Here is a 24,438-nt window from a genome sequence, read left to right as displayed (position 1 = left end):
GAAGGGGCTCAGATGATGCAACATAAGGAATGCTTTAAATATGTTTTCTAAATATGAAAATGATTTGTGAATCAATTTTTCAAGAAAAAGAAACTGTGGACACAAAATACAACAGTACTACAATACAATTTTGTTATTTTAACAGTGTCATTGCTTGGCATAAGGAAAAAATGCGAAGAAGCACTTTCATAAAAGAATTAAAAGGTAGCTAGTAGTTGCTAAAACCTCTCTAATAACACATGTAACTCTGCAGTTCTTTGCAGATAAATGAAGTTAAATTTTAAAATAAGACAAATTTACTTGAAAGAAGGAGCTAAAGCTTGAGACAAAAAGGTGGAAACGGACCATCTCCGTGTACACTAGATATCCTTATTGTAAAACTACTTTAAGCAGCAAGACAGGAGACAGCTTCCTAAGCATAAAACACTTCTGAATTACACTATTATAAAAATGATCTCATCTAGTTTATTTTTCATAGTTAATTTTTTCTTTCACTCTGTTACCATTCTTGTTTGAGAATTTATATTTTGACCTTGTTTAGAAAGTGGCATCACCACGTAACAAAAAATATATTGCTGCAATGGAGTCTCCAGAGAAGTGTGACCAGATACAACCTGGTCCTCAAAGAAATGTTCATCTATGCCGGACTATAAGAACAGGTTTAATTTTGGTCTTGGTTTTGGTCAGAGAAGACAATCCAATGACCATCCTTAGAATGGCAAAACAATTAAAAACTGAGAATAGAAAGCACATTTTTTGAATCTGGAACATGCTATCCAGACATTTTATTGAATGGGAACATATACCTTCTCCCTTCAATAACAGTCTGGATGAGATCCTCAACAACCAAATACTAGCAACCAAACAAGGTCCTCTCACTCATAATCTTACTACTGTTCTAACACCTGCGGCTTTGAAGGGGAATTCTGGTTTTGGTGCCTGGGGAAACTCAACAACATAAAATGTTCACACCTGAAGAAGGCTCCATGGCCGAAACGTTGTGTTTCTTCTTTTTTTCAGCATGGAATAAACCTATTACTTGTTCCTTTGCAGCCTACGCATGCTGAACATAAAATGTTAATGCTTAATATAACACATCTTGGACAAATCTGTGGATTATTTTTATTCCTGGAAAGCACCACTTTGCTGCACACATTACCTTGTTAAATAAAGCGTTTCCATAGTAATTTAAGTCCTCACAACGAATAATTGAGAGTGATTGGCAATTACAGTACATAGGAGACCAAGCCAAAAGGAATGAGGCACAAAACATGAGATTTAGACAGGTAACTGAACAGGGGGAGAAAGTGTATCTTTGATTAGCTCAGAATATTGAAATGGAAATACTCTTACCTTTCATATTTTAATGACATTGTGTAAAGTGAGGCTTTGTTTATTGAGACCACCATATAAGATCTTACACAAAAATAATAAAAGTCTCCAGTGAGAATGACCCTTTCATTTTTAGCATCAACTAAAGCTTAAAATGCGGATATTCCAATCTCATCTAAAACTAACCATCAAATAAATAAGATTTTCAAAAACTACCAATGGAATTCAGCTTTTATGACCTAGGGGATGAAAAAAAGCAACAATGTTAAATGGTAAATTAAGGTTTAATAAAATACCTTTGTATGTCAAAATTTAGATGAAAGCAGTTTAAAACTAAATTCAGAAATACAATCAATTATATGTGAAGAGATAAGTAAAGAAGAGTCCCAAACAATTTTCATATTGCAACTCATTCATTTTAACACTGAATAAATTACAGAATCTTGTCCCTTGTCTCCAACTTTTGAAATGAAACTAGGCTCACTCCTTTTCCAAATACTTTTTAAAGGCACAGAAATTAAAATAATAAATTTAAATCACAAAAGTGTAAAGTAGCTTTACATTTAACCATGTTAATTATCCAAGGTGTATGACCCTTTCATCAGAAATGTGTTTTACATGTGGTAAAAGCTAGTAACACAACCCCGGTTAATTAAGATTCCTGCAAACCAGTCAGTTCAGAAAATGTGACTGAAAATAGACTGAATAATTATGCCCCTTCCATATTAATAAGTGTATGAGGAAGAGTACAAAGGAATAGCAGATGTGAAGAAAATGATATGAGATCACTTCAGTATTTCATAGATTGAAACAATATAGAAAAATATTAAAAGAGGTTAGTTAAAGGCATCATATCAAATTAAAGAGATACCCACCTTCAAGCTTTTAAAGTAATTAATTTAAAATGTTTGGTTTACAGAGACCTCCACATTTATAACAAAAAATGAAAAGCAATGAAAAATGTAATGTAAAATCTAAAGTGAAAAGCTGCTTATATGAAATATTAATCTGAATAATGATGTGAATTAAGATGCTTTTAAACCAATCCTGTTCTAGGGTCACTGGATACTGAAGAGTTTTAATGAAGAACAATAAAATATTTGTATACATGTAGAGTTTTATTCTATAAACAGAATATTTTGAAAACTCATTTAGAAAAATTAGTATAAAGAACTTTACATTGAAGGCTCAACATTGAATACGTGTTGTTCAAACAGTGCTTGTTATGTATACCACTACTTAGAGCAAACATTCACGTGTCTTAGTAGCAAAGAAACCTAAGAGCAACTAAACTAACCCTTGTGATTTTCTGTGGGTAGCATGCCTTTCATTTCTGCACGCAGTGCAATACATGAATCTTTGTATAACATAAGCTGTCATATTGTCTTTTAAAGCTGGGCTTTTAATAAAAAAAACGCATTAAAAGCTTTTTGGTATTCCCCTAATTCCTTCCAGAAATTTAAGAGTGAATATTTTAGGATTATGTCTTGTCTAGGATTTCTCCCCTTTTCCCTCATTGTAGAAACTTAAATTGGTAAAGCAAAGTTTTTCTGAGCATTTGAAATAAAGAAAAAAATGTTTATGAAAGTCAAAAGTCTTAAAATTGACTTAAATAAAACTGTCCGAACATTTAACAGGACATATAGGAGACACAAGGTACCAAAGACTGATTAGCTTTCATTAATGGACTCTGACTTCTGAAAGAACAAAAGAATTCAAGCCTCCTTGTTGCTAACCTAACACTAGCTGTTCATCTGGCAGGCCATGGAAAGCCCATTCCTTCAGTCTGCTTTCAATAATTAAAAATCTCAGGCTCTATTATTTATTTATCACTCCATTAAGTTCAATCACAAGTAAGTGTTCAACATGCTACCCACTAAGTCTTGGGATATTGCTAAGAATGTTGACAATAATTGATTTGGTACATACAAATCCAGCACTGCTTTACTGCACCCTTAATTGCACATGGCTTTTTAAAATAGTTGCTCGATATTTCCTATTGGAGTGCAAAGGTCTCATGTACAGATGGACTCAGACTCTGTATGGGGTCTGTTGCTCTTTTCTTTCCACGTCTGATGCAGGTGCTTCAGGTGTTCAAAAGCTCTTATGCTCACATTCAGTGCAGGGTGGACTTTGCGAAGGTTAGATTCCCCAATCAATGACAGACCACAGATCCCAAAGTAAGCGTGCAGTGCATCTGAAAAAGAAAAAAAGTTCACACTAGCAAGCACTGGTCAAACTTCAGCTGACAGAACTCAGCAGACCTGAAAAACTAGGTCAGCTACAGGATACACATTGTGATTTAAAAAGGATAGTTTACACTGGAATCTGAATCCCAATTGTACATTGAAGAGTGTCAGATTAAAAAAGCAACTTTGGCCATCTACACAAAAACCGTAAAAGATGAATTCTTGCCCAGTACTATAAGCATATGTTCAATTTAAATAAATCAGCTTCAGCTGAAAAAGCCAATTTAACATGAGCAACCAAATGAGAATTCATTGTGACTTTTCTTCTTAGCATTTCTTTTTTTACAGTCTCTTGTTGCTCCCTTCACACTAATAAGAAACAAGTGTTGCTTTTATAGTGTTATAAACTTTTGACCTGAAAATCTCAAACACTGCTAGATTCTAAATACAATCAAATAACCATCATAAGATATTTTGCTTTTGAAAAGCTGCTTTAGACCAAAAGTTTAAGCGCTATTGTAAAATGCAGGACTTCAGAGTATTTCAACATCACAGCATCAAAATGCCTGTAGCTAAGAAAGGCTGAAAAAACTTGCCAACTTTCAAATCGGTTTAATGGTTCTGAAGAAGAGTTTTTAGAAAATATGTCGGGCTGCATCTTGATTGATGCAGCTCTCAATTATTGTCATGTTTCAATTAACAAATAGCTGTGTTATCTGCCAGTGCTGACTAAGTGTTAAATCAGTAAGTTCCACAATAAGCAGTTTGATGTTTAAATTATGATTAAATTAATAATGTATGACAAACACATTCAAAACTAGAAATTCACTGGGGATTTGAGACGTGCAATATGTAATTCAAGTGAAAATATGCTGAGCAACCAAAGAAACATTACTTGCAACAGCAAAGAAATTACATTTTTCTCTTGAAAATTACAAAAGTCTTTTATGGAGCTGGTGAACTCACATTTTCTTGAACAGACATGACATAGGTAAACTCATTATTTTTATTAGCAGGGGGTCTACTGGGAAAGTTACAGGTAACAGGCATGGTGTAGCCACCATTGAAAGCTATCCAAGATGTATGGTATATCTGCAATGTGAATCAGGTTGCAGGTGCTGTCGCTTGGGATTTTGTCCAATTTATCTTGGAGAACTCAGTCTGCGAACTCTAGATTCCACAGATCATCCCAACTCATCTGACAAATGATCAAAAGATACCAAGTCTGGCGAGTAGGACATATATGACTTAACTGTCAGGTTCTTATATTGCAAGACAGCCATTGTTACATGAGCAGTATGTGGATATTTTGTCCTGCTGGAATGTTATGTCATATCAGCACATGGTCTGAGGAAGGGGTAAAGGAAGTGAGGTCCCAAACTCCAGGTCACCCAGATTCTATCAATGTTTTATGGTTTAGAAATGACTGACTACATTTAACTATAATGTCTCGCAGGGTTATAAATTGCTGGTTGTGAACAAAGTGTACTGACTCTAGACTCCAACATACCAAAGGCATGAGATCATTCTCTTGATAAACTGGGCATACAAGGTTCTTTGCATTATTCCTTTGCAACTTTCAACTTAAATCTTCTTTATTACCTGTGCCCAATCAACACTTCTAATTAATTTAGTGTTTATTAATATAGTGTTTATTTCCATCACTGTCAGTCTTAAAACATCAATTAATCAAAACAATGCTAAAAATGAGAAATCCAAAATCCAAAAAGACTTTGTATTGATGAATATCCAAATATCATCTATTTTTTAAGTATAGATGAATAGGTAGTGTGAGGTGTCTTTTGATGCTCAAGAAACTATTTTAACAGCACTAAGGAATTCTGACATCAACTCTCTTAGTGAGTTAGTGTTAGTTCCTGTAATAAATTAAGTACTCCAGATAAGCAATGCCTTGAAAATACAGTGTTCCATCTAAGGTTCGTAATTACTGAATAGAATGTTTGTGATTTAAGCATTTAAAATACAAATGGGAGAAATTCAGACAAAATAACTGGGGTTCTAAAGTGGCTTTTAGTACTATATGGTATTAATTATTTCTCACAAACTATTTCTCTTTTTTACACTTCCAAGGTCTTGGACTCAGTCTATCAGATCACATAACATGAACCTTGTCCTCTCAGATGTCCTTAATCAATGCTAAACAATGGGCTTGTGAATAAAAGATCCAGCACCTTTAAAGGCTGAATAGCTTAAGGTCTTCAGCTGACAGACACAAAAACAAATAAAACAATTCTTTACATAACACCCTGTTAGGCACCCCATGCAATCTTACCTGGGTGACTATCAGGCCATTTGGCAAATCCACCCACTAGACGGTCCTGAGTTGACAATATATAGCTGCGGTTCTTTTCAAAGTTAGTGTACTGGAAAACATCAAGAAGCTGAAAGAAAAGGCGGGGTTTTACCAAATGTATCAATCACTATACACAGCATCACAGGAAGGAATGATAGCCTGGATTATCTATCTCTTACTTTGTTTTACCCTGTGATCATATTTCTATGCATTTCACTGAGGTACTCTGTAGACCATCACAAAGTGAAACAAAAGACAAGTATAGTTTACAAGAGGAAGGCAAGAGATACCACTACAGCTATTATCGTAGTTACATTTAAAAGTTTTGGGAATATCTGTTTATTCCATATCACTCTTCAAGTGATATGAAATATTTTAGGTCTACATGTTTTTCTACTGTAAATCAACCTGAGAGTGAGTTATCATGAGCTTTTCAGTGTACTTTTGTGTTTTGAGGCTTCAATAAGAAATATAGCTGCAACCAGTGCTGGGACAAACAACTTATTGTTTGTCACTTTTAGGAAAGTTCCAGGACAAAAGCAAGGGCATTTTTTGATACAGCATCCGAGTTTCTATACATTATCCTTTATAATCTTAAATTTCCTAATGTGTTCCTAAGTGTATTTTAATCTTGGTACACAGACAGTCCTCTTACACAAGAGATCTTAATGAATCAAAGATTGCTGCAGCTAAGATTGATAGCTGGAGATATAATACATCTTTGAAGACAAAACTTTCAAGATCTTGAAAGATATCGACATGATTTTAAAATCAACTGGAGATCACTGCAGAGATTGCAGAACATAAATAATATGAGCATCATACTGGGACTTTACCTAAAGTTCTCGGTGCTGAGTTTTTAACATGCTGTGATTTATTCAGTGTAGACTGAGAAACTCCTGGAGACAAGGCATTATAATAATTATGATGAAGAAAAGAAAAGAAAAAAACTAGCCTCATTCAGAAAAAAAAACAGTTTTCCTTCTTTTAAGAAAAATCAAGAAATTCCAAATACATTTTCTGTCAGAATGACTCACTAGAAAGAATATGATTACCAACAGCATCAAAGCTAGAATGTAAGGTTCAATAATATTAAAACAAATGGAACGCCACAATCAAAAACCATAGAAATATCATTTCTGACTTTGAAAAGGACAGAAAGGGTTTATAAAGGTTCATATGATGATGGCTCAACAGTTGTAACAAAACAGCCAAGAATGTTGTTTTGAGAAAATGTTCTTTGTTAGCAAATTAAAGTCCAGGAAACTGCAGACTTTATGACTATAGAAGTGTGAAACTAGCAGAAACATTTTGGAACCACTGTGACATCAGAAAAGTAGACTGTCAAACAGCACTTAGATGTAAAATAAAACCAGGAGTATGGCCTTTATCAGGGTGCAATTTTCAGAGTATTTTCATGTTTATGACTATTTTTTTTCTACTTTACGTTCTACCAAATTTTTCAGTACTGTGATGTTAAGAACTAGTGTGGTATGAAAAAAATGGCTCAAGGCTAGCTCTTGAATGGATGTGTATTTATGTTTCTCATATACTTGAGACAATCCATGGTAAAAACAAGTCAGTATTTTTATACTCTTAAGATTTTCTGAATAACCTGTTTACATAGCTAAAAAAGCAAATAATCAATATTGGTAAGACAAAATTGTTCGGTCTCCCATACATAGATAAAATAAAAGCAAATATAACAATATTGGTAAGACAAAATGTTTCAATGTCCAATATATAGACACTGGTGTAGACATTTCAGTTTGTGGACATTAGTGTCTCAGTATCAATGTATAAAAGGAATATGATGTTAACTATGTATGAAAATATTGACCTAAATGATTTTACTCAGAGTGAACAATAAGTGATTAAATGAATCATTGTTTTACCTCAAGTGTGGCTCCAACCCAGAAGGAATAACATGTATCTACAGGTTTGTTAGGTCGTCCATGAAAACCATTTTGCTGTCTCATAATACACCATCTCCTTATTCGGTTTAGCTCCTTTTCTGTGAAGATCTCCTGCAGTTTACCCATGAGACAAAGAGTGGCAATGGCACAGAATGTAGATCCACCTGAACAAATCAGTAACACTCATGTTAGTCTGAACAACAGCCTTCAATTATTACATCTTCAGAAGTGGTGCTGGCATGAAGCAGAACATGATGCTGCATCTTTTAATTACCCATCCAATTCGGAATCACCATTTTGTTCTTTACAACTAGGCTCATAGCAACATGAGTAGAATCAGAAAGGGAAACCGGTTCCTCTGGTCTGGTCACTCATCTTTTGACCCACTCTGCAGGGATGTTCAGACGATAGGAGGAGAGGTGTATCCCTGACTGACAATCACATGTCTGCGAGTTACGAGATCCCAGCCCTACCGCAGCAATGCTAAAACAACTGTGTGTCTAAGCTCGGGGAATTCCAGTTACAGAGGGCTTGCGACATAGCTAATGGCTCACCAATGCAAACTCGGGATCATAAAGTTCAACCTACACTCAGTGTGAGCAAATAAGATGTATAGTATTTGTAAAAAACAGGGATGTGGGAGTTCCCTGGTGGCTCTATCAGAAATGACAGGAGTACAGGCTACACCCTAATGTCAAGAAACAGCCAGCTCACTGCTCAGTAATGATGTTAGCTGAATATGCCTCCCTGAGCACCAGTAAGAACAGAGAGGTGGACTTTGGGGCACTTTTGGGTGAAGTTGAACATACTACTTAATCAAATTGATGCACTCCTCTTGTAAGATGTGCAGTTTGCAGTTTGTCGAATGAGCACTGCTTTGACAGGGGATGTCAAGGGAGAGCCTGGAAAGTACCAATTCACCCCATGCAGGGGTTGAGGCTGTAGTCATAAGATCAGATGATGAACAATTAGCAACCCAAATTGGGAAGGTGAAAATATTTGGTGTGGGAGCCTTTACATTTACAAATTGCTGAATACCCTATCTGAGACCCTACCTGAGAGTATTTATTAGGTAATCCAAAACAAAATGGAAATGACAAATTCTACACATTGTATTTCTTTTTGTTTCTAAAAGGGCTTCTATGCTTAAAGTCAAGACTATCATATTGCATTAATATCTTACCATATGTGTATTAACAAAGTTATTTCCCACATTGACATTAAAGTTTAATTAATATATTTTTTTCAAAATGTCCACTCATATATCTCTTAAAAGTCTCATTTACCACCTAAGTAAACATAAAACTAATCAAGGAACAAAGCACAGCATATGGCACATGTCCAGACAGACATGCTTTTAATCCATCACATGCATCTGTCAGGTATAATCCAATCTGTCTGAAAACCTGACCAACAAAAGAGTCAAAGAAAAGAACAACAAATTACTGGCAAGAATAAATGATTCATCTGTTAAAACCAGCTAAATAAATAAATGGGACTGTGGCATTCAGAGCATAATATAGTTAGTCAGTCTGGACTTCCTGTCTTGCTGAAATACACTTTTCGTAAACTTACTTTAAACACTCCAAAGAAGATTAATCGTTACTTTAATGTACTCTTTGTAACAGAGTATCGTAAGATTCCACATGATGCATATTTTTCTGGTCTGACCGATGCAAGTAACAGTGAAATACAGTCGAATCTGATACTTACCATGTGACTCCTGTCCTGCTCCCTGGGCCACACCATTGTCGTATGACTACATATCAATAAAAGAAAACATGGAATATTAGAATGTTGTGAGCTCTACAAGGCCTCTATTAGTATTATTTTTAAATATATTTCTGCAACGCTGCCTGCTGTATGTCTGTCAACATTTCAACCTACTGAGACATACAGGGGGTGGACAAATTAGCAGAAACGCCACAAGAAAAAGGAGTTTAACTTTGAAGTAATTAAATCACAAATACAATTGCAGCTGTAATGGCAAGTCATATTAGGTTGGTTGCCAATTAGCAGTAAGTGTCAGCTATAAAAGAGGTCTGACAATTAGAACTTTGATATGCAAGTTTTCAAAGCAACATGAGGCAACTAGCAAGAGTTCCAAAGAGGCCAAATACTCGGTGCCCGAATTGCAGGTGCATCAGTCACAAAAACTGCAAAATTTATGCGTCGAGGGGAACAGTCTCAAAACAAATGACAGCATATGCCAAACATGGAAGAACTGCACCGGCAAAGAGGAACAGTGGTCGCACGTCGATGCTCTCTCCTACGCTTTATGCTGACACAATTACATCCTCTTTTACTCTATTTAATCCATGTTTTCAAGAAAACATGAAAACCACTATATTTCAACAATATACAATTAAAAATAAGTTAACATATACAGTTTTGCCTCTGGGAAACATCCCCTTTACTCAATACCACAGAATAATTTGTAAATTATGTGCAAAGTTAAGAGAGGGTGTTTGTAGGAAAAGTGCCACCTCACAGGGCTGTAAGCATGCAAACAAAAAGGAAAAAGAAGGGAAAAAATTTGATATTACAGCGCCAATGCCCACCCTGTCATTGCAAAATCTGAATTTACTCGCATGCTTTAGACTTAATATATGTTACCCATTTGCTATGAGAAAATGGTATAGGATTTTGACTAGAATGTTTTAGACTTTCCTTAATCTTTTAGAATGGTTGAGGTAGTAGAAAAAAACCCCAATACATTTTAATACTGTAGCCTTTGCTAAAATAACCAATATTTAAATGTAACGCAATACACAATGTACAGAAGCAAATCATTTCACTATGGCAATATTGGACTGCTACCACTCAACATGACATACTGTAAAAACACATGTTGAAAAGTTAAAGTTAAAAAGTGTGCGCTTCTGGGTTAAATAGCTATGTGATTTTTTAAAAACTGCATCAATGTTTCCATTGCAGAATCACAAAAGGTCATACAAAAAAAAAGAATATTTGTTTTGTAACAACGCAGTAATATTTGTCTAGAACTGCTCAGCAACAACAGCTGTTAACCTTGTAACTTGTGTATAGTCCCGATGGGAGATCTTGTCAAAATGCCATTTCCTACAAAGCAACACTTTTAATAACCTCTCGTAATAGCAGCACTATGAGCGACGACTATTTTAAGTAGAGACTTGATTAGCATACCGTTTTATTCGTGAGCTTTTGTGATTGCACTAATGAAGAAAAAATGTGGGAGTGCTGTTGTACCAGCACAGTCCATTCAAAATGTCTAAAGTGTTTAAATAATAGCAAAGCATTAAGTAACTTAGTTTAAGCAAAGAAAAATATTCAAATTAATGCAACATTGTTAAAAACACAAAATAATCATCTTTAACTTTGATCAATTTTGTACACATACATAATAAAATGCTTTGCTTTTTACAAAACAATAGGTTTAATGACCATATAGGGGTATTTAAAATTAAGGTTTGGAAAAAAGAATGGAAAAAAGGAATCTGCCAACAATCAAGCATGGGGTCAAGATGAGACCAAAAATGAATTAGTAAGGGAACTGTCACCATATGGGTCCCACCAGTCTGCAGTAATATGTTTCTATAGTCTATTAATAGACATTCCAGAGCTAGAACAATATTACCTTATTAAGAGGCTGTTACCAAAGAACAAACTTAAAAACTCCCAGAAGACTTGGAAGCCAAAAAGCACAGAGACAAATAAACAAAGACAACATTTCTCTAATGACCAAATTATTTACATAAACCTAATCCTGCAATACATTAAGGGTTTAAAACTTTTGTGTTCCAATTAGTTGTATGTAAATTGAAAGGGAATGCTATAATATAGCAGATCCAGCACTTCTATGTTACTTAAGTGAAAAATGCTACATATCCACTGGTCTTTTGCTAATCTTTTATTCTAACAACCTGTTTTTGTTTCTGATTTGTGTACCAACATTTGCACCTCGAGCTGTCGGTTGCTCATTTTTCCCCAGTGTGTCAATTAATGGATTAATCACCGCTGGATACCATTTGAAATGCCAAGTGGCCGGCCAAGGCTGAAGCAGTCAGTCATCCAGGCTTACAGAGGAAGGCCTGTCACAAGCTGCTAAAAATACAAAGTTACAAACCAGGAGGTTTAGAAAAAAAGACCGTGAATCAAGTGAACAATTTGGCAGTTCTCTTTTTAAAGCATCTGTGCTATTTATACAAGTCATCTCCTTTAAAAGCCACATGGCCACTACAACGGAGAAATCAAAACAAAGTATCTTCCATGGGTTTGGACTGTCTGCCCATTGTAAAAAAGTCAAAAACTACACAACCAATGTGCCAAACATGTACCAGAGCAGTTACCACAGCATTTAAACTTGCCTTTTGGTGAAACTCAAAATGTACTGATGCAAACTGAGGAGTGATTCTTACTCAGCATCATGCATACACTATAAACTCCCTGAAGAAACACGTATGTGGAACAATATGGTCTGCCAGTGGTGGTTTCAGGAAAGAGGGTTGAAAATCAAAATCTGAAAATGCATTTTAAAGATCTGTGAGAGTCCAAGATTCTACTTGTATCTATAAAAGAAAATTCAATGATGTGCAGTGATCCCTTTCAAAATAAAAATCATAAGGGGAGGTGGCCGAATATATTTGGCATTAATTATTCAGTAAACGGTCTCACCTATGACACCGCAGTATTTATTTCAGAAAATAACTGCTGCTAACAGCTCAGATGAACCCTGTAATAAGAACATATGAAAAGAAGAAGCAAATGCCTTTGTTTAAGGAGATTATGCACTGGGAGCACTGGCAACCTTGCCCCCCCAGGGACACAGTGGGCAGGCACTGCAGAAGGGAGGCGGAAGTACAGAAAGAAATTTGTATTGCGACTGCAAGCTCTGGAACCCACCGTGTTTTCTGGAGTTTCATAAGCCGTTCTATAGAACACCCATTCCTGATGAATTGAGATAGAAAAGCTACAACAAGTACCGCAGTATAGTATATTTAAGATCTTGAGATCTTAAGATATATATGGCAAGACATTCTTTAAGTGCACACCAAATTACAGGAAAATCAGGGCTAAAAAAACTGAGTGATTCACATCAAGTGAATTTGATACAGACTCCCTTCACTTTCAAAATAATTTTATAATTCTATCATTTATTCTATTCCAATAGCTTGGCAGGGGGGAACAAGGGGAGCAGAGATGGCGGAGATGTGGGAACTGCTAAAACAATTGTTTACTGGGATGACATGAAACTTAGTTCAATACCAAGGTATGTATTGAACTAGTCAAGGTATGTTTGACTAATGACCTGCTTTTTCCACTGCAGAGTGTAATGCTGTCTCTGCACCTAATTAAAGAATGGCACAAGGGAAGACTATTTCTGTAATTGTATCTAGGGTATAATATGGAGGAGAAAAAACTTATCGGAAGCCATAGTTTAGGACACGCTCCAGTACAACTGTTACCACGTGGAACTAGTTTTCCAGATACTCAGCTGACATGATAGCAGCTTAGCATAAAGGTTGACACTTCATCAAGTCAGTGGAGAAGGTTGTAAGCTCACACAGAGTTTAAGATCTTAAACTCTTTATCATAGCTGTAACCCATCCAACAGATCATTTCTCAATGGCTGCATCATATGCAGCAAAATAAGACCTTTTTAGGTGCCAAAAAGTCAGATATAATTCAGTAGGGACCATTCAGTAACAAAGTGAAATTTTAAAATGCATTTACAGAGCTGAGGAAATGTTTGTGAAAACCTGAATAAACAAACAGCTCAGAGACACAAGACATATTTGGATTATTTAATAAAATGATCTAACAAAAATGATTTTTTATGAATTTTTGGCACTTATTCTTCCTTACAGAATTGCTTCAAGTTAGTGACATTTGTTTAGTAGTTCAGAGTTTATGTTACGTCCAGACTTTAACATTACCAATCCAAAATGTTAAACTTCCTCTTCTTCCATTCTGCTGTAGATCACTGACCCACCTTTGGCAAATGGATGGCCATATTTATGGTTCCATCATTGATTGCAAACTGTCCAGATCCTGAGGCAGCAAAGTAACCCCAAACCACGATACCACCACCATGCTGAAGGTCAGGATGAGTTTGTTCTGTGTGTGTGTGGTTTTTTTTTGTGGCCAAAAAGTTTAATTTTTTTACTTGTACTCCCAGAGAATATCATTCAAGTAGTTTGTGGGCAACCTAGATGTTCTTTGACAAACTGAAAACTATTCTTGTTCAGTCTTTTCCTGATGACCAGGCACGATCATTGACACTAGCCACAGCAACAATCTGATACAGATCCTTAGATATTATGATGGTTTTTCTTGGGGAGATCTTGCCAGGACAAAGTTTGGCATATTCTACATTTCAAGAAAAGCTATCTGACAGTCAGTGGTTGGAGCCCCAAATGCTTAGAAATGGTTTTGCCATCCTTTCTAGACATCAATGAGCATCGATTACTCCTTTTCTGAGGTCTGCTGAAATCTCTTTTGATTATGACATGATGTAGCATTCGATGTTTCTACACACCTGTATAGTAAAGACCATATTCAAAGTTCTATCCATTATATTGTCATCTTATTTGTGCAAAGTAAAGTGAATCCCAAGTTATTAATTCACATTCACTGATTCTAAATTATTTTTTTCATTGTCATACACCACATTGTGTTTGCAAAAAACTTTGAACTGGCAAAAATAGTCATTTTGGATTATTTAAGAAAAGATCAAAACAAAGGTATAATAGTAAAAAACATTGCCATTCCAATACTTTTATTGGGGGTGTAAAAACTTTCTCAGCACTGTAATCAATGTTTAAAAATTCTCTGAAATGAGGCCAACCACACTCTCATGGGAAAGAATGCGTGAAAAATCAGAAAGCAAACAGATGGACAATGTCTTAAATGCCAAAAGAGTTTCCCTATGTTATGTGCTTCAGCTCAAATAAAGATATAGGCGCCTCTAGCACCGTTTCCTCTGCAGGGCAATCACTACGTAGATAAAGAGACTGGAAAACCTCCTGCACTTGTATTGTGTCCGCCACTAGTTGAAGCACAACAATCCCATGAATACAGGGAGTCATGGAAATCACCCACATTAAGTTTCTCTATTGCCTGAGTAATGCATTTATTATTCTGATAATTTGCATCCGGAGTGGATGCTCCAAAATCACTTTGTTTCTGAGGAGCTAGTTTTCATCAGGACACAATTCTCAGAAATCACTTCAGTTCTCACATTTGTTTATTAGCACATATGACTGTAATGCAGAGGCATGTCTTACTATCATACAAGCTTTCGTTACATTCAGAAACTGCAGTGATTTGCCCTGCTAATAGATTTGAGTGTCATTAGCAAATGGTCTGATCAAGAGTGAATATTAAATTGTAAATGTTATATAACAGAATGCCGTGGAACACACTGAGTAAATGTATCAATTGGCCACACAGGAGTCAAACCAACAGGGGGAAGGACCAGTGATAGCTAGACAGCATCATACTGTTGCACATAGATAATTATGAGAATATTAAGTGTCCTAGACCTAGAAACCAACAACAAATGATTAATCACTTTAACAAGGGATGTTTCAGTACTGTTCCTTAATATAAGCCCTGACTGGAAAGGCTCAAAGAAATCCTTAGGTGCAAGCTCTAAGAATGCAATTGGGCTGCCTCCTGCCTGCCTGTTACAGACTTTCTCTGGGCAAAAAAGTTTTTTTTTCCCCCACAACTGCTAAGGCTACACCTCCAGCACCTCATTACAGCTCAGATCTTCTGTTTCATATATTGAAATATTTATTATAATAAACCTACAGATGGATTGATTGTACAGATATTGAACACATATTAATCAACAAGCTTCTGTTTTTCCAAGTCCAAACCTGAAGTAGTAATTATGTACATGCTTTTTTTAAAAAAAGTGGTCTATTTTATAGATAGGCACCTTTGGAAAACTGAAAAGAATGCCAATATAAAGAATTCTTGACATTGGCCACAAAAGTTGTAGTACAGTCAGGCTAACTTACCATACTTCTTCTGATGTAGTCGATGACTTTCTTGACGTCCATACCAGACCAGTCATTTAGCATGTAGCAGATACATGCAGCACAGTACACAAACCTCATGTCATTTTCACTCCCTTCTGGAACAGCATAGAAACTAATGGACAAAGAAAACCAACATAAAACCTTTGCGCTAAGTATGCAGGTGGTGGCGTCTAGAATTTGGAAATTAAACAACAAAATGAAAAAGACTTCAATAATGCAATCATGGTTCATATAGAGTCAAAACGAGGAATAAATATTCCATTCACACAACTAATCTTACGGTATGCTGGCAGCACTTTTAGTAGTTCAGAAGCACACTGCCCAACAATGCTTGGGTGATCATCAGGGCAGTCCTCAAAGATAACCATCTAAGATGCTGCAGCTGTACATGAAAAGATCCTGAAAGAAGTGCTCTGGAAGGTTGCCGGCTCATATCCCACGGCCGGCAGAGGAATCCTACTCCTTTAGGCCCCTGAGCAAGGCCCTTAACCCCAACTGCTCCAGGGGTGCCGTACAAAATGTCTGACCCTACGCTCTGACCCCAAGCTTCTCTCCCTGTCTGTGTGTCTCATGGAGAGAAAGTTGTGGTATATGAAATTCCTACTAAACGAAATTGTATATGGCCAATAAAGTGATCTCTCTCCCTCTTAGAAAGCAACATATGTTGGTCCAAATAGCTCTATTGTTTGAGTTATGGAGGTGGGTGGAGTATAAAACAGAACACACACCTGCACATGAAAGACAGGCAAGCACCTGCTAGGAGTTGCATGCAACCTTTAATGCTGTAATACAGGGGTTCTCAACTCATTAGGGACCCCTATTTTAACACTGTCTCAGTGACAGCTTCCCCACATACAAACTTATTTGGGAAAGTGCTTAGATGAAAACTGCTGCTGTACTGTATGAACTGTGATGTACAAAGCATTAAGTCTGCCACCAAAACTGGAGGAACATAACCCCAGAACACTGCGCTGGAGGAGAACAATATACAAATGAAAATGGTGCATAACTTCCTCATTTGTTGCAGTCAGACACTGATGCAGTTTTATTTTTAAAGTCAAACTTGTTTTATCACAAACTATATCTACACAAAACAAAGCCATCCACCTGCACTGAGAATATGTAAATAACTCAAACATGCCATTTCATTTAGTGAAATTCTTTTTTTCCCTTTACTTACCCTTTCCTCATTCTCATGCCACCGGCTGAAGTGAAGCCTGTTTTTTTACAAAAGACTACGTCTGTATATTACAAAATATCCACCTACAATTAAATTTTTTTTTGTCTTAATTCAGATCTCTGTACATATAAGATGGACACATTAAAATATCATTACCACTAATAATTTTACTTCCACAAATATACTTCCATATCCCCTTATGTCAGGCTCAATCAGTAGTCAGAAGTTCTGTTGTACTTGAACATGCTTTGATAACATAGGTCAGTAGAAGAAAGGCCTTAAACAGGTTGATACTTTTGAGAAAGAAGAGAGGTTTAACCACTCAGAACAGAAAGGGTATGTAGCCATATTCGTGGTGTCTTTAAAGCAACAAGACCCGAATTCAGCTGGTAAATTCCAGTCAAGCTGGAAATCAGCTGATTTTGCTGAACAAAAGCTGAAATGGAATAGAAAAGCACAGACACACCAGCTCTCTAGGACCAAGATTAGACATGCCTGCTGTATGTTATCTTAGGCAAAAACTCCCCTACCTGCCATCCTCCAGCTGGAGCGCCTTCAGACCCGCTAAACAGGCCTCTTTATTCACCCGGCTCAGATCATCTCCCAGGATAATCAAGCAGGCCAGACCTGTGTAGGTCATTGCAACATGACCACTGTCATATGGATGAGATATACCTGGGCCCTGAAACACAGTTAGCATTTGAAAATTAAAATGTTACATCAACTTTGCAAACACTCCCACATTAAAGAAATCAATTTTTATTATAAAACACATATTTATCACCATATAAGCTTTAATGTTATATGTCCATTTCATACAACAACTTGTTGAGTCTTGGGTAAAAAATGACTTCAGTATATGATATTACATTTTCGCCCATTTAAACATTTATTTTCCATGATTCTCTCCTCTGTGCGGTTGGCGCAAAATGCTGAAAACATTAGGCCCTCCATGCATTAAGCTTGAGACCTCAGGTACAGTATACAGCATATCTCTTGAATATATAAATGTGTGGCGTATATATCCTTTCTGTACTGAAGAGTCCTTCTTATTTTGCTTTAAATGAAGGTGGAAGCTCACATAAGCAGAGATCCCTCAAGACTCTGGAAACCCACAAAGGGCTGGGAAGAACGCACTAAAGAGATCGGTCCAACAAGGAAGCTAGGTATTCCTCACCTTCGATGGGTTGTATGGAACTCCCAAATGCAAAGACCCTCGGAATCCACATCTATCCAAATTCGATTCTGAAGGAACACGCAGAAGAATGTTAAGAGGCAAAGCAGCTGCACAAAATCACCCACCAAAACGTCTATTGTCCATATTATTCATATACTCTCTATGGTGTGTTGCAGGTCAAATAAACAACTGCGATAGCTAAAATTGATGAAAGGATTTAAATCAATATTTTTTACCTGGAATAAACAAAAGAGTGGTGGCACAGTGCTTAGCACTGTTGTCTCACAGCGCTGGGGCCCTGGGTGCCATCTGTGTGCAGTGGTACAAGGCCACTGTTTGTGACCAACAAGTTGTATGTTCTCCCTATTGTCATGCACGTTTCCTCCAGGTGCTACAGTTTCCTCTTTAGTCCAAAGACATACTGGTTATTTAACTGACGTCTGAGAAAATGAGTTGTGGTGGGAGAGCGTGTCTGTGTGTTCCCTGTGATGGACTGGCCTCCCATTCAGGGTGTATCCTGCCTTGTGCCCATTACTTGCCTGGATATGCTCCAGCTCCCCCATGCATGGCTAAACAAAGGAGGATTATTCCAGAGAATATAAAATTACCCTAAATTTTTAAAATTATATTATTTGAATGAATAATGCAACAAATGCAATTACATATAAGGCTGTATATTGTAATGTAAAAATAAACAATTAACCACAACAAAAACAATATGGTAATACACTCCCTGTACTATACATTTCCATAATGTTCACTGATTGTATTTTAATGTTTGCCCTAAATGTGTATTCTAATATTTAAGTTCTATATCTTTATTAATATACAGAGCTGCTAAGCTTCTGAAAATATTCGGTCTACCGTTTTACTATTTTAATGACCAATAAATGCCAATGCTGCCACCTGCTGGGTAGAATATTAAGACTCTCTTTTAAAATTGAATCTGTTCCAAGTCACTTTGTATTAGTAAAAGCTTATTCTAATGGATTGTATCACAATTCCAGCTTTTATTGTAGAATTAGCACTCAAATCTATGGGTCTCCATAACCACTCAAGTGGTTATTGATTACAGCCATTTCTTTAAGCCTGAGTGTAAGAAACCTTTGAAAAAAAGTAATGTCTAAACACAGACATTTCATGAGAAGTACTAGGATCTTTTCTGCGCTACTGCTTTCAACTGCTATAATGGTAATAAAGTTAAGTGTCTGAGACAGATGGACTGGGCTTCCATTACACTGCAGTCATTAACATTATAACTGCACAAGGAATGTGTTGTGCATATTGTATAGAATTAAATCAGATCTGATTTTACAGATAACCTAACTACTGCCCACTGTGCCATGCATTTTTCATGCCGTAGTAAAAACTAAAAACAAAAATACTCACAAGGATCTTGGATTAAGAATATGATGGTTAGACCAAGTTACTCCAAGATGTTAAGGTGAGTTAACCATTAACAAAACTAACCCATCCTGAAATGGACGTTTTACAAATTTACACTATCCTCCAAAGTGATTTTAACATACAGTTTGCTGTAGCATGTTCCAATTTTATTGAACAACATGTTTTTTAATTATAAATGAGGTAAACTCTATTTACTTTGACCACTATCAGATAAATGTTAATCCTATTAAAAAAAAGATAAAATGACAAAACCGTTTTTTTGTTAAACATTTATATTGTTTTTCAAATGTTTCATTTTTTTTGTCTTTTGTGCTGTTATAAAACATAACCTGTTTTCCTCCTTACCAGACATCAGCAAACAGACTCAGAATTTAATTTACTTCTCTTTTCAGCATGAAATAAACCTTTACTTGTTCCTTTGCAGTCTACACATGCTGATGCAGCTACCTACTTGAACTACTTCAGACTAAGAATTTATCCGGTATATACTTTTTAGGTGTGTTATAGTGCAAATACACAAATAGTACTCTGCTTTATGGAAAGAAATCCAAACACAGCAAGAGCTAATGACGTCAGTGAATTTAAAGCATTTAATAAAATAATGTACTGATAAGGATACACAGACCAAAGGTCAATGAACTCCTTTAAAACTGCTCAATGTTTCATGATTATTGACTTCACCACTCACCCCACGACCCAGTATGTTTCTCATTACCTTATTCATTCCTTGCCACAGAAATACCAACATGGGACCACTTCATTAAATTTAAATTCTGCGACTCATAAATAATGAACAGGTCGTTGATTTTCACTTGCAGTTTACACTGGTAATTAAAGGCATCTGATAAGCATCATAAAGAGTGCTATAGCTGAACCCAAGTTTCCAAGACTACATGACACTACAATGTGTGAACCACTTCGAGCAACAGAACCCCCTTCAAAGATAACTACTGGCTCCAATGAACAGATTTTTTAGATGTTTTTTACTTTTTTAAATGACTTTGAATAGACCTACATAGGTTGAGTTCTAAAGATCAATACTTCTTTATTATAAATATTAATTCATAACAAAGAAAATTATAACACAGCTTGTATACACTGCAATAATTAGGGCTTTCTAAACCTGGAAGCCTGGTGTTCTCCTCAAGTTGTGACTGAGTATATGTGTATTAAATTAAAGCAGGCTCTACTTTTGTGTCTAGTTTCCTGCACTAAGAGTTGACAGAGGGTATTCACAGAAGTGCAAAACTCACTGTCTTCAGTAGGAAGGACTTGTAATGAATAGATCCATTCTATTAAATCAGGTTTATCAATAATATCCAAGGCATCCAGTACATCCAAGCCAGAAAGTGCAAAAAACACAATGGTTAACCTGAAGAAAAAGACAAATTGAGAACATTACAACCAAGGCAATGATATTATAAATTATCTCACTATAATCATAAAATTAATCAAATCAGATGCAGTCTAAACCTATAAAGGCCAATGTCAGTGTTCTTATACGTGAACCCATTTATGTTCAATTTGTTTATTGGATTTTCATAGAAAACAAAAGAATATTACATGGTACCACAAACAGTATGAGCAAATGTGAACAGTCATAATAGTATGGCAGATTTGGTACCTAAACAAACTGTATAAATTCAACATTAATATAAAAAGAGGAAGAAAGAAGAAAAAATAAATCCAGATGTGTGAAAGAGAAAAAAGCGGTGTAAGGACAGAAGAGGGAAGCCAAAATCTTCAAGGTCTTTCAAATGTCAAAAGGTAGAATGAATGAATTTCTTAAATCCTGCTTAGCCAAAAGAATGCATGTGGGCACAAAAAAAATGAAATCTTGTCTATTTTAATTATAGTGCAACTACTACATCAGGGTGGCACTTAGTACTAAAGGTAAAGTCTAGTTTAGTTCAAACATCATACCATGAATTGTCTTAAATTGACAAGGCATGAAACATGGCCTTCGTGTGCAGGTGTGCTTCAGTGTGTGAAAGAGAATGTGCACTTTTTGATTCCAAGCATTTGTGGCTTTCCATCATTGGAATTTGATAATGGTCTATAGAATATCAATAATATGGAGGTTATTCTGATAAACATTTTAACTGAACACACAAACTACCATTTACAATAGTTTATGGTTTAAAAAAGGTTGGTTAATATCATTGCATTTCGCCTCATTTGGAAGACATACAGTGCCTTGCGAAAGTATTCGGCCCCCTTGAACTTTTCAACCTTTTGCCACATTTCAGGCTTCAAACATAAAGATATACATTTTTTATTTTATGTGAAGAATCACCAACAAGTGGGACACAATTGTGAAGTGGAACGAAATCTATTGGATTTTTGAAACTTTTTTAACTAATAAAAAAAATGAAAAGTGGGGCGTGCAAAATTATTCGGCCCCCTTGCGTTAATACTTTGTAGAGCCACCTTTTGCTGCGATTACAGCTGCAAGTCGCTTGGGGTATGTCTCTATCAGTTTTGCACATCGAGAGACTGAAATTCTTGCCCATTCTTCCTTGCAAAACAGCTCGAGCTCAGTGAGGTTGGATGGAGAGCGTTTGTGAACAGCAGTTTTCAGCTCTTTCCACAGATTCTCGATTGGATTCAGGTCTGGACTTTGACTTGGCCATTCAAACACCTGGATACGTTTATTTGTGAACCATTCCTTTGTAGATTTTGCTGTATGTTTGGGATCATTGTCTTGTTGGAAGATAAATCTCCGTCCCAGTTTCAGGTCTTTTGCAGACTCCAACAGGTTTTCATCCAGAATGGTCCTGTATTTGGCTGCAACCATCTTCCCCTCAATTTTAACCATCTTCCGTGTCCCTGCTGAAGAAAAGCAGGCCCAAACCATGATGCTGCCACCACCATGTTTGACAGTGGGGATGGTGTGTTGAGGGTGATGAGCTGTGTTGCTTTTACGCCAAACATATCGTTTTGCATTGTGGCCAAAAAGTTCGATTTTGGTTTCATCTGACCAGAGCACCTTCTTCCACATGTTTGGGGTGTCTCCCAGGTGGCTTGTGGCAAACTTTAGACGAGACTTTTTATGGATATCTTTGAGAAATGGCTTTCTTCTTGCCACTCTTCCATAAAGGCCAGATTTGTGCAGTGTAAGACTGATTGTTGTCCTATGGACAGACTCTCCCACCTCAGCTGTAGTTCTCTGCAGTTCATCCAGAGTGATCATGGGCCTCTTGGCTGCATCTCTGATCAGTCTTCTCCTTGTCTGAGTTGAAAGTTTAGAGGGACGGCCAGGTCTTGGTAGATTTGCAGTGGTCTGATACTCCTTCCATTTCAAGATGATCGCTTGCACAGTGCTCCTTGGGATGTTTGAAGCTTGGGAAATCTTTTTGTATCCAAATCCGGCTTTAAACTTCTCCACAACAGTATTACGGACCTGCCTGGTGTGTTCCTTGGTCTTCATGATGCTCTCTGCGCTTTCAACAGAACCTTGAGACTATCACAGAGCAGGTGCATTTATACAGAGACTTGATTACACACAGGTGGATTCTATTTATCACCATCAGTCATTTAGGGCAACATTGGATCATTCAGAGATCCTCGCTGAACTTCTGGAGTGAGTTTGCTGCACTGAAAGTAAAGGGGCCGAATAATTTTGCACGCCCCACTTTTCATTTTTTTATTAGTTAAAAAAGTTTCAAAAATCCAATAGATTTCGTTCCACTTCACAATTGTGTCCCACTTGTTGGTGATTCTTCACATAAAATAAAAAATGTATATCTTTATGTTTGAAGCCTGAAATGTGGCAAAAGGTTGAAAAGTTCAAGGGGGCCGAATACTTTCGCAAGGCACTGTAATTCAGGATGCATGATAGCACTGAAATCACACCTTATCATCACTGAATTATCATATTATAAAGACAGAAGAATGATCAACAGCTGCCAGTCTTCTCACTGCAGAAATCAAACATACTTCTACTTGTAAGAACCTTGAACTTAAAATAACCAAAACAGAGGTAGAAGATCTGACTTGTGGAAACTCCACAACATTGCATGATACAGAAGAAAGAACGAAGCTGCCGTCTGAGGTGGGAAAAGGCAACATTTCTAAAAGTGACTATCAGACATGGTACATCTGACACAGGTCATTCTTTCCATTTGAAATGGTACATATTATGATATTAAGTTACGTGTAATACTTGAATATACTCTTGTATATTAGATTGACACCTAATATACACCATAATTAGCTGAAGGCTCAATGTTAAAAGTGTTGAAGAAAAGTACTACAAAACGAAGCTACTATATAATGCAGTAACATCGCCACCACGCAAAAGATGTGTATACAGTATACACATCGGCAACCGAAGGAAACTACAGATACTGTAGCTCTATCAATTCAATGTCTTTACTAGTAATATTTGCTTAAATTCGACATAAGTTATTGCACTAGAATACTCATTATTTCGTTAATTATAATTGTATTTAATAAATAAATATGATTATGGATTACTTGCAACAATCAGCACAGCAGCTATATAGTAAGAATTTCATTTTCACTCAGTCTTCCAAAGCCCGGCGGTCGTATAAAATTTACCGAGGCACACGCATAAAATTAAATAAAAAAATGTAACAAGTAACGTTGCAGAGCATTTCGGAAGTTTAAAACCATCATATATCTCGGAGGGAAATGCAGCGGAAACACCATACATTTACAGGAAGAAACGGCAGTGTCGACGAACACCGGGAAGAATATTTTTTATCACTTTATATACCTGCTGGTCTCCAGGGAAGAGTATCTCTCCGGTAAGACTTGTAAACATCTCTGGAAATATTTAACATGCCGGTCTCTCAGAAAGTCTATTTGTTCAAAGTCGCCAAATGGATTCTCGTCTTCCGCCATGTTTGTCTAAAAACTTCCGGAAACGTC

At 36.4% G+C, this 24,438-nt stretch overlaps 1 protein-coding gene and 1 long non-coding RNA gene across 2 annotated transcripts in view; one reads left to right on the top strand and one right to left on the bottom strand.

The window, feature by feature from the left end:
• The window catches only part of LOC107079894 (uncharacterized), a 25,375-nt gene extending 7,217 nt beyond the window's left edge, over window positions 1-18,158 (top strand). Inside the window, exons 3-5 of the long non-coding RNA XR_001480802.2 lie at window positions 12,901-12,999; window positions 13,710-13,830; window positions 18,028-18,158. This is a non-coding gene — a long non-coding RNA (uncharacterized lncRNA). The remainder of the gene's footprint in view (window positions 1-12,900; window positions 13,000-13,709; window positions 13,831-18,027) is intronic.
• Window positions 2,430-24,438, bottom strand: pggt1b (protein geranylgeranyltransferase type I, beta subunit). Its single transcript, XM_006626947.3, has 9 exons — window positions 24,284-24,438; window positions 20,796-20,914; window positions 18,136-18,203; window positions 17,489-17,640; window positions 15,758-15,890; window positions 9,465-9,510; window positions 7,731-7,915; window positions 5,815-5,923; window positions 2,430-3,529 (listed from the first exon to the last, which is right to left on the bottom strand). Exons 1-9 carry the CDS (start codon window positions 24,409-24,411, stop codon window positions 3,348-3,350), a joined length of 1,122 nt encoding a protein of 373 aa, XP_006627010.1. The 5' UTR covers window positions 24,412-24,438; the 3' UTR covers window positions 2,430-3,347.

Source organism: Lepisosteus oculatus, chromosome 3, assembly GCF_040954835.1.
Source record: "Lepisosteus oculatus isolate fLepOcu1 chromosome 3, fLepOcu1.hap2, whole genome shotgun sequence".
NCBI lineage: Eukaryota > Metazoa > Chordata > Actinopteri > Semionotiformes > Lepisosteidae > Lepisosteus > Lepisosteus oculatus.
This window is presented reverse-complemented; position numbering and strand designations above follow the sequence as displayed.